The sequence below is a fragment of the Sparus aurata genome, chromosome 5, assembly GCF_900880675.1.
Source record: "Sparus aurata chromosome 5, fSpaAur1.1, whole genome shotgun sequence".
NCBI classification, from domain to species: domain Eukaryota; kingdom Metazoa; phylum Chordata; class Actinopteri; order Spariformes; family Sparidae; genus Sparus; species Sparus aurata.
In genome coordinates, this window is record NC_044191.1 from 19296901 (window position 1) to 19316897 (window position 19997).

The 19997-nt window shown below is 38.6% G+C and overlaps 1 protein-coding gene across 1 annotated transcript in view; it reads left to right on the plus strand.

Moving 5' to 3' along the window:
• The window catches only part of LOC115581967 (protein unc-13 homolog B-like), a 171993-nt gene that overhangs the window by 25586 nt on the left and 126410 nt on the right, over positions 1–19997 (plus strand). The window contains exons 3-5 of the mRNA XM_030417580.1: positions 2588–2687; positions 16694–16811; positions 17349–17472. Of these exons, the coding sequence (XP_030273440.1) occupies positions 2588–2687; positions 16694–16811; positions 17349–17472 (342 nt within the window). The remainder of the gene's footprint in view (positions 1–2587; positions 2688–16693; positions 16812–17348; positions 17473–19997) is intronic.

Genomic DNA, 19997 nt, shown 5'->3' on the forward strand with positions numbered 1-19997 from the left:
ATGTCGGAATACCAGATACGGAGGATTCAGAAGTTGAAAAGGAACATTTTACACCTTTATATTTGTGCTTCCTCTTTACATTTCACGAAATGCTCATAATCATGATAATAGGGCTGGGCGATATGGCTGAAAAAATGTATCACGATATAAGTGTTTCATATCAGTCGACACGATAATTATTATTATTATTTTTTTATATATTTAAAATGAGAATTCTTTTTAAATAACCCTTAAAATGGTGATTACTGGTGAGATTTAAAAAAACAAAAAAAACAAACATTTTCAGGATTTCAGAATCTAAGACATGAGACAAAATAGTGTAGACGCTGACATTGCTGCTTGAAAATATGTTAACCTCTAGCATTACAGAACTTTTTTACCATTATTTTCTTTATTATTAAAGATTTTTTATTTAAACAGAATCTATTTCAGAAGTCAGTGAGCCACATGACATGAAAGTCATTGAGAAAAAAATCATAATTTTTGCACATTAATATTTATATAAAATAGAGGAAGCACTAAAGTACAATAAAAAGAGCTGTGTCTCATTCGTCCAGTTTACTCATACAATCTGCTGCTGGTTTGGAGTCACTGGGTTACATGACATGAAAGATATTGAAAAAAAACTTCAGTCATTTTGTATTATATATTTATGCTAAGTAATTTAATGACAGTCCCTAAATAAGTTTCCAGTGATTCAGCGCGAGGCTCTGGGAGGTGAGCTGACCATCCTCTTGCTGCTAACACTGGGTGAACCTCAGTAAAGTCGTGGCTGGACCCGAGTGAATATCCACCGAATATCCAACCTAAAACTAACTTCACCCCGGTTCAATGAGTCGCCTGTTGCAGCCTTTGAATAGGATGACGAGGATTTCAGTCACTCAACTTAAACGGTGACTTGTAGAAATTATACAAATAGCAGTAATGACAATAATAATTGATTTCAAGATAACTTAGGGTGTAGTGCTTTCATTGTGTGCAACTTAAATTCGCCATTCGCCCACAATATCAAAGCGACAAATGTCATTTCTTTTTTTTTTGCGGCAGAGGTGCTGAAAATCCAGCAGAATGCATATGAGAAACACTGTCTGCAATACTGCCAAACTGGTGACGTGACTTTTCCTCTTATATCGAACGTATTTTCTATTGATATTGATCACGTCTATCGCGATAGATAACGTTATTGTTTTATTGCCCAGCCCTACATGATAATGATGTTTCTTTTAATACACTATTCAAAGCCGATTTGTGAGACAGAACATAGAAAAAACAAAATGAAGACTCCGAAGTCATTCAGTCATTTCAATAGCTGAAAAAATAGCTACATGAATCCCTGCAGTTCCTTCACAGTTCCTCTCAAAGAAACATGTACTTACACGTTTTTATGGAAATATAGGTTTGTCTCAATAATTATTTTTTATGTTTGTTGTTGAACTCTGCAGTCTTTTGGCATTCAGACAAAAAAAATAGCGCTATATAAACATAACACGGGGTACAACTGGTAGTCTTTTAGTCTAATGTCTTTTGCCAGTTGTACGCAAACGTTGTCTCGCTATTGCAAGTCTCAAAGGTCACGTCTCAACAACAGCGGCAATTAAATAATTATTAATATAAAAGTAAAACTAATGTCATCTGTAAATGATATTGGCTTGTATGTGAAAAGCCAAAGCTGATGAATGTTTCATTAACCTATAAAATTACGTCTCACTTCAAATGTTCTATTTGAGTTAAACAAGCTTCTTCAGCTTTTACAGTGAGACACTAAACATTCTAAACATGTTCATTTGGGCTGAATCATTGTGGTGCTTTTGAGGACATGTCTATGTTTGTTGATCCTATACACTGAATTATAGCTTGTATTGTGATTGCCTTGAATACTCCTCACACTTCATCAATGCTTTCTGACAGTTTTGCATGAACATGCTGTCCACATGATTTTGGACTTTGCACTGGCTGGTGAATTGGAGGACAAGGCATTATTCATTGCAGAGGCTCAAATTAGCATAAGCTCTGTATTTGGTGTTCATATCCTGCTGCTGGGTTGAGGATAACGTCTTTATCTCCTTTGTATTAGTGTATAATATTACATTTTGCATTAAATCTTATGTCCATCTCACTGTGTGTGTGTTTTCTAGTTTACCTTGTATGTTAGTTGTTGTTTTTCCTACGTGGGTAATTGATTTCTCCCCATGGTAGGGATTTTTATCTTTTGTCATCTCTCCTCTATCTTCTCATAAGCTCTAGAGATGATTTACTGATCCAAAAATAATGTTTTTTGTCCATATTGTTCTGCAGAGAGGGAATTTACATTTTCATCATTAGTGCAATCAATAATTGAGATAGGTCACTGGGGCCTCGAGATGATATAAACAGGACAGCACAAAATTAAAAAAAATATGTTTGTTCACATGGGACTTCTTTACAATACGCTACAAGATTAGATCATGTAAATATGTGACACAAATTACATATGTTTCTTTCAATCAAATACATTATTCAGTAAGATAAAAGACCTCCTGACACGGCACTCCATAAGGAATTAACCCAAACATTTATATTGTTTGTTTTTTTCACTTCTCTTTTCCAGACAAGTTTAATGCCTATGTGACATTAAAGGTGCAAAATGTCAAGAGCACCACAATCACAGTCCGTGGAGACCAGCCATGTTGGGAACAAGACTTCATGTTGTGAGTATCCTGCTGCTGTTTTGTAATTATTTCTCAGTGTGTGATCATTAATCTATCACTCACAGTGTTATATAAAGTACCCAGAAGTCATACTTGAGCAAAAGTAAAGATATCATGTAAAAATATTACTTAGGTAAAAATGAAACTCACCCAAATGAATATTACGTGAGTAAAAGTTCAGAGTATCTGATTTTAGCTCTACTGCAAGTGAAAGTAAATTATAAATGGACTATATTAATCTGTATTTAGAAGTTCAGTTTTTTTTTTGTTTAATCTGATTAATGAAAAAATAAATACGTTTTTTAAGGCACTACCTGAAGAATCTAGTAACCAAAGTCAACAAATACATGTAGTGGAGTAAAATATATATATATATATATCTGGTATGTAGAGTGATGTTCATGGATGGTGCCGTCTCCTTTATATTACCAGCAACAGCATGTTCGGCACCAACCCCTTGGGACATATTAAGACAAATGCAGTGAGAAATTGAAGCTTCGGAGTGTGTGTCATCCCTTAGATGAATACAGGCCAGGTATCCACTGCTAGCTGACTTGCTAGCTGGCTTTAATAGGCCTCACTGAAATTGAAAGGGAGCGTCAGCCGCCTGTGGGACTCCAGTCTGGCCGGCTGGCACGGGCTACTAAATGGGAATTTGTGGTTGGAGCAGGTTGGATGGATGGAAAGTGAAATTACATGCCCAGCTCAGATAAGTGGATGAGTCAGTGATAAATCTAATGAATTGTCCAGCCCTGTCTGATTCCACGGGGGAGAAGAAGTACAGATGTAGCTGATGTAAAAATCCCACTTCGCTTTTTGTGCTCGTGGAAGTAGCGCTGCTCCCGTTATCCACACCCATGATGACCTATATTTGGGTGACATGTTTGTAGGGATGGCGTTGGTGGAGGGACATGTAATAAGCTGGATAAGAGAAAGCACTATGACTGGCTGACATGTCTAATTTTAGGTGGCTAGGCTCAGATGGGGCAATTATAATAATCCCACTTTTTTTACAACATGTTTTATGAACAGTTCCTGTTATTTTCTGTCCTCCAAAGCAAAAATGTTTACAAAAATGAGGCTTTGCTTTATTTGCAGCTAATGGAGTGGTACATTTTTTCAAGGTGTTCTCTAGAGCTAAATTGGAGCTCAACTGGAGCTAAATTTGACCCATCTTCAGTAAATATAATTGTTGTTTCCATGATACTTAAGAAACTGAATGTGAAGCAGCCTACCTGCATGTTGAAATTAAGTAAATATAATAGTTATGTGATTCAAAGAATCAGAATCACACTGGACGAGATTCCCACCAACGACCATTGACATCTGGCTTTAGCCTTCACGGGGGAAAGCTGCAACTAGCATCCAGTTCTAGGTCACATGACTCTGCAGTAGTTTATCGGCTTCAGCTACAATCATCAGTGAAACATGACACCCGGGTTGACACGCTCATTTTCACCCCATTTCCAGCGTGATGCTGTGTTGTGCGTCGAAGTTAAGGATGTTGGTGCCTTTTACTATAATTCCACTTAATGATTTTGATTGAGAAGGTCGCTGGGAATCATATGTGTTTAGAGATTTGCATTTAAGCAGTCTATAAAACACAAATAAGGCATGCACAATGATCTCTCCCTGTCTCCGTGTGTCTCTGACACACACATACATACATAAGCACAGACAGACATCAGTTATTTTTTGTATTGTACAACGGACACAGATCCTCCTCCAGACTGATCCCCCTAGACTTGATTAGAGGGATTGGATAAACTGACTGTATGTCTACATGATTACATAAGACTCTCCTCCCTCTCCTCCCCTCTCCTCTCTCCGCTCCCCTCCCCTCCACGTTTATTGTAATCTCTGCTATTACCCTGTCCTCTATCAGATCCACTCAGACTGATATTTTCACTTTCACCACTTCAGACAAAGAATAAGTAATGCCACATATATATACACTGTCAAAAGAAATATATAAATGCGTGATTTTTATTATTTTAAAATGAGCAGATGATTCTACCTACATCAAGAGTTCAACTGAATTAAAATACTACTAATTTGACCATACTGAAAAACACCAGTGATTACATACAAAGGAAACCCCATGGCCTCATATGGTAAATGGCTAATTAGCACCTAAGTCTCATTAGCAGCAGTCAGGCGTGACCGGGGGGGGCGGCAGCGGCATGCTGCGTAGAAGCGCTGCTGGAGGTCTCGAGAAAGAACTGCAACTGAGTTTGGTTCCCAGAATGAAAGGTCTCAACAAGAGGAGCGAGACAAACATGTTTGTCACAGGGGCCAAGTGTGTGCTCAGACTGTGCTGAAAAGTGTTTTTTATTTAGTGTTTTACACAAATGACAAAGGAAGTGAAACATTGAGCATTCTGGCTAAATGACTCGGAGGAAAACAGAGAAATAAGCCAAATTATATGTGCTGCATGTGCTCATTTGCTCACGTGGTATCTCTTTGCATAAGTGCCTTTTGTCTGCATTAGATTTGTGTTGATTTGGACAGGACTTAATGTGATGATTGAGACAGAGCTTCAGATGCTGCCTTTTATCCGGATGCAGGTGTAGACATGTTAACTGGCACGTTGATATTTGATTTTGGTGGTATTTGGTGGTCGTTGCTCATGTTACCTACCCTTTCGTAAACTTTCTTACAGGCGTTCAAGAGCGGCTGCATACGCTTGTGTTTGAAAATCTGCATTTTTTCTAAAAATTATGAGTTTAATGTTTTTAATTTGGATTACACTTGTTTTAGTAATATTCATGAGAGATTAAGTGACTCTTTTAAATAAATGGTGTTGCTACTGAAAAACTACATCCCAATAATTTGGTTTGACATTAGCACCCAGCTAGCTAATGTAGCTAATCTGTTAGCTAAAACAACAAACGTTAACATAACGTCAGAAAATTAGCATTAGCTAAAAAATTAGTGACAATTTGATGGCTATCAGTTAAAAGATACTCAAAATGTGTTTGTTTTTTTGTTACACCTTCTCAGATATAATGTTTGCTTTTTATCCATTTGGAATGAAAACAAAACAAAACACACATGTCCATGATTTGAAAATGACAATACCAAAAAAAAAATGCATAATTTTAGTGTACATGCCTAATTAAGTTATGATCAGCTGCTAATGGATGAAAATGGCGCTAGGTTGGAAACACAGGATCAGTCAGATCATAGTAAAATCACATGTACTTATCTTATTTTTGTATGTTATGCAACTATGAATTACATACAAAACAGACATTGCAAAGATGAGTCATTACAAAATCTTTTTGACATCAAAGCACTTTTGAGACTCATTCAGAAATTGAATGAATGGAGATAAAATGTGAATGAATGCACAGTACTGAAGAAAGGTAAAGAAACATCCCCTGCTGTGCTAATAGAAAATACATTCAAAATAAGTGTATTATGAGGCGCTAGTTTCCATTAGCAGCATTCTCATAATGGACTGTTACCTTAGAATCAAGACTTACTTAGGCTGAACTCACTTACTTAGGCCTCTTCACACCAGAACTGTAAACACACTGGAAGATAAGGTAGTGACCCAGGATACCCACAACACTAGAGAAAAAAACAGAATTTATGACTTGTCAGTTTTCTCCTCTTACTAAAAAGAAGCACAACCTACACAGTGCTTTCGGTAATTATTCTGAATGATGCAAATGGATGAAGGTTTGAGTCCATCAAAGCTGAAGATTCATATATTAGCCTTTAGCTGGTGACTTAATGTGTGTGTTCCACTCTTCTCCTTTTCAGTGGACTGTCGTGCAGTCATGAACTAGGGGAGTATGTCAGTACTCTACGCTTATTTGAGCGTGATCAGTTTTACTCTACTGTATGCGTGTGTGTGAAAATACTGTCATGTATCATGTTCTATATATATATATGTATATATGTATATATATATATATATATATGTATATATTAGATGTATATAGAGATATATATGTATATATATATATATATATATATATATATATATATATATATATATATATGTATATGTATATGTATATATATATGTATATATATATATATATATATATATATATATATATATATATATATATATATATATATATATATATATATATATATATATATATATATGTCGGTCAGGTAGAAGTTTCCTGGCTGTCTGATTATCAGCCGTACTGTGGCACTCTTCCATTCTGGCCTGGGTGAACATACCGCAGATTAAGAGGGAGCGGGAGACCGACAGAGCTGGATGGAGGGTGAAATTTCATTTTCAGTCCAAGTCAGAGATGAGTTTGGACTGAGTCTGGCTCATACTCATCCATCCTGCTACCCCTCTTACGCTCCTGCCCAAAAATATAAAGAAAGTACAAAATAGTAACAGCGGCTGCACTCAGAGCTCCTCTCCGTCTCTGTCTGGCTGAAAGCACTCCCTCTGCCTCTCTCTCTGTTAGCAGCTGGCTGTTAACCTTTCTGTAATCATGATTGTTCCAGCTGCAAACCATCCATTTAGGCTTGATGGTTTAACACACACTGCGTTGAAGTGCCTCTTCTCAACATGAAGTACATTTGTAGGTAAATGAAAGTAAAGGTGATGCTTTTGATGGATACTGGGCTCATCTAGAGTCTTGGTAAATCCAGTATCCATCAGGAGCATCACATCAGAGATTCTAGACTCTAGACAAAGTATTTACAGCCATGTTCTTTGTTTCAAGCTATTAAACATTCTTCCCACACCTCAACAGTTTCTTGTCCACTGAAGAAAGGAAGAAAACAAAATATTTGTCAACTGACATTTACCTATTTTAGGTTATGAAACACTTGACTCTCATTTTGGTAAAATGTTAGCCACATTAGCATCATGAGATGGTAATATTCAGTCGGTCAGTCCAACATCAGAATGGCGATATTTCAATAAACGGCTGTATAGCATTTCGGACGTCATGGCCCCTGGATTTGTGGAACTCAGGATCTCAGGCTCACATCTTCAGTGTTCTCCTTCAAATCTCATCTAAAACCCTATTTTTTTTTGTAAAAACGCCTTCTTATAGTGGAGTATCATACTTGCTCAGCAACTTAAAGCCCTGTACAGGCCACAAGGGCAACCCAGTTAGCGTCAGGTTAGCATGCTGACACCTTTTACTGGCTAAGAAATGTCTTCTATCTACCAGTCAGTTCGTTTGATCAACAGGTAGAAATCTGGTTTGAATCTCATATTTTGTGAAAAATGAAATATCCGACTTGGTGCTGATAATGAATAATTGTCTGAAGTCTTCATGCCTCATGTTAACTTAAGTAAACCCCTAATTTAATGCTAATTTACCACACTAGTGTTTCCCCCTAAATTGCCAGACCCAGGGTAGTAAACAAGTCCAGCTCATCACTGCTCATTAAGTGTGTCATTTACACTCATTGTTGATCACGTCGGTAATTGCTACCCTGAAGTGTGGTGGACAATAGCTGCAGCTGGAGATCGTTGGAGTCTTTCCCATCAATTTGATTCATCCCACATGATTTGACACCTTGGCTGAACCAAGTCTTACAGTATTTCACTGAACCTGACTATTACCTAAGACTAAGACTATTACCTTAATATAAATAAAACTTGCTTTTACTGGAATCTTATAGACGTTTGCTCCTTTTTGCACATTAAATACTTTTTCAAGGGTTTTGATCACCTTGGCTCACTTGCCACAAAGTAAATAGCACAATGAATATAAGTAAGGGTATATCACATCTTTACATTTCTTTACATTGCTACTTTTACGATTTTATGTGGTGACAGTGCTATGCCTGTGGTCTGGTCAGGGTGTGCGTACAAAAAGGAAAAGATCATGTTTTGTCTTAAATGGCCTGTTTTGGTCGACACAAATATGCCAGGAGCTGTCCCGTGGCTTAGTTATAAACACCAGTCTTGTCACAGCAATAATGGGACGAGATATCCCAAACTCATTTCAAAATTATTATTTTTTTTGTCACCGCAAACTCGTCTAGAAGTTGTCCATGAGGTCTCCTTAAAAAAATTGGTGGTTTCACATTTAGAAATGTTGAAACGCAGGCTTGTCCATCCCCTCGGCCTGCAGATAAGACAGTCAGATCATAAAAATGTGACGGATGTTGTTGAAATGTCAATTAAGTGCGTAGCCTATGATATGTTTAAATGTGAACACATCAGACGTTTGCAGTAATCTTAAGTGCCAACATTTTATCTGCCAACTAGGCTACCTGCAAAGCATCTGCCCCAAAATTATACTCCACAAATTAAATTTATTATCCTCATTTAGCAGACGAACAAGACTCATACTTTTAAAACCCTCCAAGGTAAATACATTTCCACTTAATGAAAATGCTCTCTGTTTGTGGACATTTGTTTTTAATAAAATTTATAGAATGGCATTAAATAACCTTTTTACTTTTTCTGTGACAATGAAATGACAAAGACTGGAGAGGCTCAAACCAAAACGTATTTTCCGCAAGCTGGAACGCCTGTAGTCAATACAGTACATTGGGGAGATTGCTATTAGAGGTTGCTTTTGAAATTTAATGGGGTTTGAAGTAAAGCCATTTATGTAATTTGGAGGAGTTTGAATTTTTTTTTATGTTAGTTTATGCCTTTACTCGACAGTTACAGTAGATATATGACAGGAAATTATTAGAGAGAGAGATAGAAAGATGGAGGAATTAAATGCAACAGGGGTTTTGAGCAGGATGCGAACAGGGATGTAGTTGTTCATGGCTGGTGCATTAACCTCTAGGCCACCAGCTCGACCTGGCATTAAACCTTTAAGGGCAGCCTACTGCCAGCGTATGATGTGAGTCGAGGCGCCTACTGAAACACCTCCACCCATGGATTTCTATATAAACCTGACTCTGTAGGCATCTTGGTCCTATTTCCCAGCTGCGACTCACATCGACACTCCAGAAGCACGACACTCTGTGTGTCCCTGGTACTGTTCCACAAATACTTTTTGCATCTGCATGACATGTTATGGGCCGCAATTGATGGGCGTTAAATGATGGGATGATGTAACTGTATGATTTGTGTTGCAGATGTCAAACATTCACATTTGGTAGCTTTCAGTTTAATCGCTGACTGATTTAATGATTGCTCAATCAAATCGATCAAGCAAAAATGTCAGGCATGTGCTGGTTCCAGCTTCTCAAATACACAGATTTGCTGCTTTTCTTTTGTCATTTGTGATAATAGATGAAGACTCTTTGGGTTTAAGATTCTTGGTTGGATAGAGAAACAAACAACGACATGACTTGGGGCTCTGGGAAATTTATTTTTACAAAGTTAATGACATTTTATAGCCTACCAATTAAAGGTACACTGCATGGTTATAGGGAAGAAATTGTAATTCGCAGAGAAACGCTACATTGAGTAGTGGGCAGGTTAAGAATGGGCAGGTTAATTGATAAATGCACAACAACTAATAGGCTCAAATTGTCTACAAGCAAAATGTCATCCTTTAATGTTAGCCGCCTTCTTGGAAATCAGATCGTGCCACATTTTGTCCCTCTGCATTACGTATCGACTCATCAGATCTCATTGCTTGATACATCGGTGGACACTGAACAGCTGCCTGCATGTGTGTCTGTGTGTGTGACGGCTGATTGGTGGGTTGGTGAGCGAGCGGGATAAGGAGATAAGCAGTTGAGTGTTGATCCCTGAGTGTAGACTCGGGGTCACTGGGCCTCACGTGCTCTGCTCATTCATCCTTGGATTCAGTCTGTCTCAGTCGTATGCTCACCGCAGGCTTGACTCACAGGACTAGCGTGAGGCCGTATACCTTGTTTGTTGTCTCAGTCTTTCTCAAGCTGCTTCTGTTTGTGTGTTCCTCGCCGTCCTCACATGCTACTGAAGTTCTTAATCTTTTGACCTGGTTTACAGTATCGGGTCAAAAGGCTTTCTGTCACCAGCCACTCATAATCTTAAGATGTCTTCACTGGCCTAGTCTGGGTTTTTCGTGAGGTTCTGAGGTATCTGTCACTACATTTATTGAAGAATATGAATTTAATGCGCCTATTTCATCACTTTTTGGGGTGTTGTCTTTCCGTATCACAGCTTCCCTGGTGATTCAGGTCTCAGTCTGCCCTTTCCATCAAGTTCTCTGTCAATTAAGTTGTGTTTAAGTTTAAAAAAAATGGTGACCTTTGCCTCGTCCCTCCACATCAACCTCTGTTAGTCTTTGGCCAATGACTTGATCGAGTTACAATGCAGGAATGATTCACTGCTGCCCGATCAAAGCCTCTTCCCTCACTCTTATTTACGCCGTCAGTTCTCCTCTCAGAGGAAATCAGCAACATAGCAAATTGAACTGCATTATTTTGGTCTTAAATTTATATTGATATATTTTTCGGCTGTATTAGTCCTTAATAGCACTTCATAAATGCTAGGACTGGAGTACAAAATCAAATGTCACAATATTTTCATCCAAATATCTCTACCAGTACCTGCGACTATATCGTAGGGATGACGAATGTTACTTTCACAAAATATTAGATAAAAAATAACAATTTAGTTTCTAAATTTCTTTCACCAGCAGGAAACAAAACATTTGATTTGGACGCGACATAAAAGTCAGGTAAAATTGAGTTTGAGCTGAATTTCAGTGACTAATTGAATAAAAGAAAAAAAAGCCCAAAACAAAACAAAACATGAAACTAGCCTTGCACTACCCTAAGCAAGATAGTGACAAGATAGGGTGATGATCAATTCTGCAAGACAGAAATACATTCTGTAAAAATATTCAGTTTTCAGCCTGTTTAAAGGTGTTTTCAGTAGCAGGAATTATCAATGAACCGTGTTGTTAATGCGCAAATTTGGTATTTTCTGTTCTGAGGTGATAGAGCAGTATTCCTGCTGTGTACAGCTCTCCTCACAGGAAAGTGTAAAAAGCCACAGTGGTGCGCACCTGTTTCGTTGAGTGCCTCCAGTCCATCATTTCCATCAAGCCCCGTGCTCAGCATGACTGCACACGCTATTTTCCTCTTGTCTTATTACCTCTTTCTTTTATTTTTCCTCTATTTCTTTCTCTCCGTCTTAAGATGGCGGTGTGTAGTTGTGCATGCATGTATTTGCCTGCTCGTGTTTTCTGAGTGATAAAAATACACGTTTTATTCCCAGCTACAACACAAACCATTCCCTCAATAATGGATGGGCTTTGATGGAGGGCGTATGCCAGAGTCAGACGTAAAGCTTCAAGATCTCGCGCACACATATGCACACACACACATACACGCACACACACAAACACACACATCTGGTTGGTGAGTCAGAGACAGACTGCATGGATGGACAATGTCAGACCTATTTATAATCCTGTTTGGGGTTTTATGTTTCATGGTTTCAATTATATAATCTCATGGATTAAAATCAGGCCGTAGATCAGAAGACACTCCTTTTGTTTTTGTTTTTGTTTGTTTTTTCTTTTAAGCCAGCTGTTCTGATGTTATGTTATACAATACATTTACTTCCCATGGGTGGAGTTCACCGCTGCTTTTTGGAACCCTTGCTTCCAAAATGCCTCAATGTGACAACACAACCAAAACACAGAAATGGTCTAAATAAAGTTTGCGCATTATTTACTATAAACAAGGGTGTATGAAAAGCTTTTTTCAGTTTTCATCTGTTCTAAGGACAAAATGAGATCGATTGGATGTTAACAAAAATGTATGGAAATTTGACCTGGGTTGAAAAACAAGCGAAAGTAAAGACTTGGTAAATATCGAAACATTTGTTTCTGAGTTTGCAGTTGTGAGACCACTTCATGTACTTGGATGCAGATCTAGTTTCAGATTTTACAAAGTTTAACAGCATTTTCTGTTATCAAATATATTTTAATATATATATATATATAATATTTTAGTTGAACACAATCCAAAAATGAAAACCGTTTTGACACTGTATATTGTAAGTTAGCATGCTTATGAGCTAGCACCGATATCCTATCCGTGTTTCCCCTATAATGGATCTGTAGCAGTGGAGGTCAGTGTTCGCCGTGTGCAGAAGCAAAGCGCAAAGTGCACCCAAAGGAGCTCTTTAGCCTTAAGTACATAACAGTACATTTGTGCACAGTAATGAGCAGGGGAAATGTCTATCTAGCTTACATAATTATGAGGTGGAAAATACACTTTTATTGAACACAATAAAAGTATAATCTTTAAAACAATTATTGACAACAACTTTAGAAAAAATATATTAACAACCAACCATATACAGTAAAATCACATAACACAAATACTAGAACAATCCAAAATGTCTGTGCCTCTGTGAAGTAATCTGTCAGTAATTTGAGATTGACAGTTATCACGCCTCACAGTGGCCCTCGCGCATAGCAATGCTGCGTTCGATACAGTAGGAATTTTCCAACCTCCTACTAGAAAAAGTACACTGGAACGCCAGTCAAAGTCGGAGTCCTTACTTGTGAACTCGGCACAAATGCATCTGCCCCGAACGATAATCCTGACATCTACCCGATGCTTGTTAAAATCGTTGTGCTGACATTATCAAGTAAACTCAAAGTTTCTCATTGCACCTTCTCTAACGTTACCTCCGTTGTGGTGTATGCTGAAAGACAGCGCAGCGCAGCACGGCACAGCACGGAATAGCGGAGTTTAGCGCGGCGCATCACCTGCATCAATGTTAACGGTATATCTGGATGAATGTAACGAAGGAGACCGTTTGCAAAGTTTCTTTGACAGAGACAATGATAGTTGCCAAGCATAATATGGCAATAGAACCATGGATACTCCCTGCTGGAAAAACCAGCATAGACCAGCATATGTTGAGTTTTGGTGCTGGTGACTGGTCACCAGCATGGGATGTGTCAGCAACTTATTTTATATTGCAGAGTATGAGGAGGAGTGAATTTGGCTGTGAAAATCCAATACAGGGCACAGAGTCAGTGAGGTTGTCACAGAACACCAAGTTTATTGAATACAAGCTTCAAACCTGCAAGATTTTGGGCTCATTTGAGGGCACCTGAAACAAACTGCACTATAAATGCAACACTTTGTTTGTTGCTTCTATTTCTCTTAAAAATTTAAGTTAACAATTTTATAAAGTTTTTCTTTTGTATGTACACAAAATAATTTCTTCTTTCAGATGTTAAGCACACTTGTTAAAATCCAATAAAATAAGCCATCCAGCTGACAGGTGTGGCAAATCAAGATGCAGATTGAACAGGAATCATGGGCAGGGAACTTCCCATGCTTCCCATGCTGGTGCATAGGATGCTGGTGACCAGCATACCAGCACCAGCATGGGATGCTGGTATTTGGATGCTTCCTCAGCAACGTCACCAGCAAGACTATGCTGGTGGGCCATCATAATTAATGGGACCTTTATGGAGCCAGAACAGTGACTTTAAAATTTGGCATCCAAAAAAAAAAATTGTTCAGCCGAACATGAAATTTGCGGGTTCGGTAAACATTTACATGGTAACAGCGAGCTCCACCAATCAGAGACGTCGCTGTTACATTCGCAATGGTTTATGGGATGAGTAGTTGCTTTACTCTTAAGATAATTATGTACACAGTCTTGTACCTTTGCTTTTTTCTCAATTTTTTCAACGAAAATTGCGCCAAATTAAATGTTTTATGGTCACGATTCATCTGCTAGCTGATGGTTGACATGCAAACCACGCTCTACTTGCCCCTCCCCTCAGGCCCCTCCCTCTCGACGGCAAAACAGTGACAGAAAGTTGAAGAAACATTGTCATTGAAACATTTGTATTGAAAACAGTTGTATTGGCATTGAAACAAGTATTGGCACTGAAAAAAGAAAGTAATTCAAATAATTCAAATCTGAAAATCTTATCATTTTATTTTATTGGGATTTGCAGGAAGGCGGGGCTGGACGGTCCAGCCATAATACACCATGTTAGGGCCCGTGTGCTGGCCGTCTCTGGGCAACACAGAGTCCAACTACCTCGCAGACTTTTCTTCAAGCTCTCTCCTGATGTGCCCAAGTCTCTGTGTATCTGGTTCTGTCCCGGATAGGGTTACCAACCGTCCCTTGAAAAACGGAATCGTCCCGTATTTAGAAACAAAGTTACGTGTCCCGTATTGAGCTTAAAAGGGACGCACTTTGTCCCGTACTTCCGTAAGAATCAAAATGGTCTTTAAAATGTCAATGGAATCAATGAATGACAGGGCATTTTATATGAAAATATACGGTAATCTTACTGCCAGCCCTCTCCTGCTCTTTGACCAATGAGCCGACAGCACACTCATGTCCACAGAATGGACATAAGAAGTGTACAGAATGATCTCTTGTCTGTTTTACAAAACCTTCACAAACATTTCACAGTCACACAGGCGTGTAAACAAGCAAACACATGAATGAAGGCGGTTAATGGTAATCATGCTACCATATAGGAACATCATCATTTTGACGCAACTTATTCCTCAGCACTTCAAGTAGCTACACACACACACGCACACGCACACGCACACGCACACACACACACACACACACAATGTCTCCCACCCACCCTCTTCACTCCATCATCCCAGCTGTGAAGTGTCACTGGAGATGACTGACAGCGAAGCTGAGGGAATGTATGAATATGAATGGACTGTGAATATGAATATGCAGATGAAGAGGGGAGACAGTTTGCCTGCTGTCTTCTCTTTAAGACAGATCTGTCAGAAAATGAAAATGGCTGTCATCCTTCCCCCTCATTACTGTAGGATAAGACTGGCCCTCTTACTGACCTGATGGAAAAGGAAGGTACTGTATTATTGTGTCAGACTAAGGCAAAAAACCCATAGTAAACCACTCCAGTAGTTTCAGGCAGCTGTAGCTTAGGAGGTAGAGTGGGTTGTCCAGTAATCAGAAGGTCAGTGGTTCGATTCCCTGGATCCCCCAGCTGCATGTCGAGGTATCGTTGAGCAAGATACTGAACCCCAAAATTGCTCCTGATGAGCAGCTGGGACCTTGCATAGCACCCTCTGCCATCAGTATGAATGTGTGTGTGAATGGGTTGATGTGAAAAGTGTTTCAAGCGCTCAGTAGACACTGTTCATTGTGTATTATAAACAGATAAAATATGGACCAAATGTTTTTTCAGCAGCTGCAGCACCATGATTAATTGTTTAAATCATGTCGAGGTATTTAAAGCGACAAGGAAAGAGCATTTCTGTGATGTCTCACATCCTTAAATCATCGAATGAAAGAAATTTGAGACAAAAAGTGTCTGAGAGAAACAAGCTGGTAAAACAAGCGTGTTATTATTTGTGTCAGCATTCCTAGAAATTGATCTTGTGGCATTTTTTATATCAGACAAATTTGTGATATTAAAGTGCATACAAATCTCAAAATCCTCTTTCTCAAACTACCCCTTTCAATTTTTCTGGCACTCACATCACACTAAAATCAAACATCGAAAGAGACCACCTAATAGGAAAGGCTGACATTTATTTGACAACTTAAGGAGGTTTGAGTAAGGCTCTGTTTCTCCAGTACACTCATTGGAAGAATCCTCACACCATCCCACCGTGTGGTACAACAGCACAAAACCACAATAAAGTCCAGCGGATTGTCGCTTACCCCCATGACATGATGGATTTAAGAAATGGACCCTGCCTTTTCCTCATCCTTCAACACAGTCTGATGGTTTTTCATCACTCCATGTCAGACCTTTAAAACAACCTCTGGTGTGTTGCTCAGGGAGTCAGACAGATCCCAAGAAACCTTTGGCATGACTTTTATTTAAGGCACCTCAATCATTTATTACCTGTTATTAAATCTTAATGATTGTTTTTTATGCTATTTTTATCCCTTGTGTTTATGTAATTGTATGTTGTGTTTAAATGTATCAATTTTAACACTGTGTTGTTTTATTGTTGTAATTTTTAGTCTTTTTTATGTTTTCTTCTGCTTTAGTTTAGTCTGCGAAACACACACAAATGCAATTTACAAAGCTGAGTTGAGAGTTTAGTTACATTTACCAGTACGATTCAATGACGGGGTCAATTAATTAATCTGTATTTTTCTGTTTTTACAGTGAGATCAATCATCTGGAGTCAGGTCTGGTGGTGGAGCTGTGGAATAAAGGTTTAATATGGGACACTATGATCGGTACAGCCCTGATACCCCTGGAAACCATTCGACAGTCTGACGAGGTAACACACTCTCGCCATTTCGTCCTCAAGATGAACAAATCATTTTTTAATACCTTATTCAGCCTTTAGCTCTAAACACAGACTCTCTTCCTTCCACCTACCTTTTCTTATTCATTAAATCAGCATCTTTACCTGTCAGATGCATCTTAGAAAGCATTCTCACAGGTGGCCTGTTAGAAGAAGCCGGCAACTCATTTTAGCGCGCTGCTAGCAGGCTTGTCTCGCCTCTAGACCTCATTATTTTCACTTGAGAGTTATAAAGTGTGGAAGCAAGCTTACCTCCTGTCATTAATTTTGCAGCCCTCCCAACGTCTGACTTCTCCCTTGGTTTGAAGCACAGTAAATGCTCACCCTTGTTCTACTGTATGTCAGTCTGAAGTGCCAGTGTTGCTCCTCGCTTCTTTATCGTTTCAGCCTCACTTAAGTTTAAGTTGACACTTTTAATTCTCAGTGAGTGAGTGTTCATTTTTCTTGTCCTTCCTTCTCACCTCTTTATTTATCTTTTCTTTCTCTCTGTCCCTCTGTTCTCTTCTTCAGGAGGGACCTGGAAAGTGGACGTCTCTCGACTCTGAGGTGTTAATGAGGGAGGATGAGATCTGTGGTACCAGCAACCCAACTCCACACGAAGTGCTGCTGGATACCCGCTTTGAGCTGCCCTTTGGTACGCATGAAGTTCACAAAACATGCAGCACAAAATAGATACTCAAACACACAGCCACAGAGCCAGGAATTGATGCAGGTTAAAAAAAAACCCACTAGCATTCATGAGATCTTTGTGATTAATGTTTTTGTTGACCTAAATATTCCTCAGCAATCTTCATTTTGTAAATCTTACTCTTTTTATTTGGGACCACCTAAATAGTAACATGTCCATTTTTTGTCCTCAACAAGTGCTTAATCTCAGGGAGGTGTCTGAAGCGCCTGCTCTTGAGCTGCCTCTGTTTTTTCCGGTTGCACTTCCTGACACTCCATTTACTCGATGTCAGGAAGCCACTGGTTCATGTCGCTGGCTGCTCATCTTGACACAAAGTCAGGGTCTGAAGATGGAGATAAGATAGGAGTTTCCCTCTTTAGCAAACTTTGACAAATCCTTTTTAAAAAAGTTAAAGCAATTGACATCCAATTTCCAACATAGGTACTAATCAATAGTGAGCTGCAACCTTTTGGTTATCATGTATCACAGTGAGTCATACTGAAACACACAAACACATTCACAAGTGCCTGTTAAAAGTAAAACCCAGTGCTTTTATTTTAAAATTCAGTATGACTTCCACTTCCAGAGGGTATCGAATAAAATACAGTTAGAAATCAAATCAAGAAATCAACTGAACGTGATGGAAATACTTTGCATTAAATTATATCCTCCTGTACAGAAGAGGATTAGGGCCACATGTGAATTTTTTTTTTTAGTTCTGACTTTAAAGTCAGAATTCTGACTTTAATCTCAGAATTCTGAGAAAAAAGTCAGAATTCTGACTGTAATCTCAGAATTCTGGCTTTAAAGTCAGAACTAAAAAAAAAATTCACATGTGGCCCTAATCCTCTTCCGTACTCCTGAGACCCAGGACATTTTTTTTTACATACATTGAGTGTTGGGGTGGTCAAAAACATATTGCAATTTTTTTTTTTTTTTTAAACTTAATTTATTCAAATTTTACAACACGTCCTCTGTAGTGGACAACAGGACTTACTTGTTCTCAAATGTGAAACATTTAAAGGCTAAAGTATGTACATGGAAAGTTCCACTGGAATCATCCAGTACACCACATACAAAACAAATAGCAAAGGTAGATTTATCTTTTTGTAACCATTAGACCTTAACCTTTTGTAATTTCTTTATTAGACATTTGACACTTCATGGTATCATCCTCTAATAGATTTACACCGATCAGGCATAACATTAAGACCACTGACAGGTGAAGTGAATAACACTGATTATCTCTTCATCATGGCACCTGTCAGTGGGTAGGGTATATTAGGCAGCAAGTGAACATGTTGTTCTCAAAGTTGATGTGTTAAAAGCAGGAAAAATGGGCAAGCATAAAGATTTGAGCAAGTTTGACAAGGGCCAAATTGTGATGGCTTGACAACTCATCATACCACAGCACACCCTCAGGGGTCTCGTGGAGTCCATGCCTCGGTGGGTCAGGGCTGTTTTGGCAGCAAAAGGGGCCCAACACAATATTAGGCAGGTGGACATAATGTTATGCCTGATCGGTGTATGTCTGAATCTCACTAAATGATTCTATTAAGAGTCCTCTCTGCCTCCGTCATAGAGCTGTCTATTGAACAAATGTGAAAAAAACACAAGTAATAAGTAAGTATGTTTTTATTTTTTTTTTATTATGAATATGATGTATACCTTTCTTTTTTCAATAAAATGTGCTTTTTGGGACGGTTGCCCCAAAAAGCTTCAGTTGGCCTCTTTAAGGAACAACAGGGCTTAATAGAGTGACATGTATAGTATGAGAGATGTTAGCAAAAACGTAATGTCCACTACAGAGGACAAAAATGAATTGCCGGGTCTCGGGAGGATATACCTTATGTAGAACTTATATAATGAAGTTACATGGAAAATTGAAATACATAAAGTGTACTCTGTGAAAATCTGATTTTATGGGATGGGCCTAAGAGGTGCAGGATCTGTGATATCACAAATAGTTTTGAATGGTTTTGAGTAGTTTGGAATATTCAATGAGGGAGAAAGAGTACCTGCCATTGTAGGGATGGAGGGGATCTTTAACTAGATACGTATCCCAAATAAAAGATAAATATACAAGTTGCAGGATGTCAAAAGTTGCTCAATAAAGCTGGGCACCAACATGGCAAATTGTGACTTTCTGTTAAAGGACATTTGTAATACTCATGAATGACTTGGATATTTAGACATGGATTATCTGCTATTGTATAGAAAATATACATAAGTGCTTGCACTGTACTTCCAACATATTAATGACTGACTTGTGTTTTACTCAGGAACATGGTAGAACACATTGTCAGGTTTTCACATTTTCCCTTTTCTCATCTCTTCTCTTCCACTCCTACACACTCCTTCTTTTCCTTCTTGCTTTGGGGAGGACCTTTGATCCCCCTGAGGTGGTTTTTAATTCTATTTCTGGACCCCCAAACGGAAACCTCCTCATCACTTATTAAACACACATGAATATAAGATGGGAACACATCAAG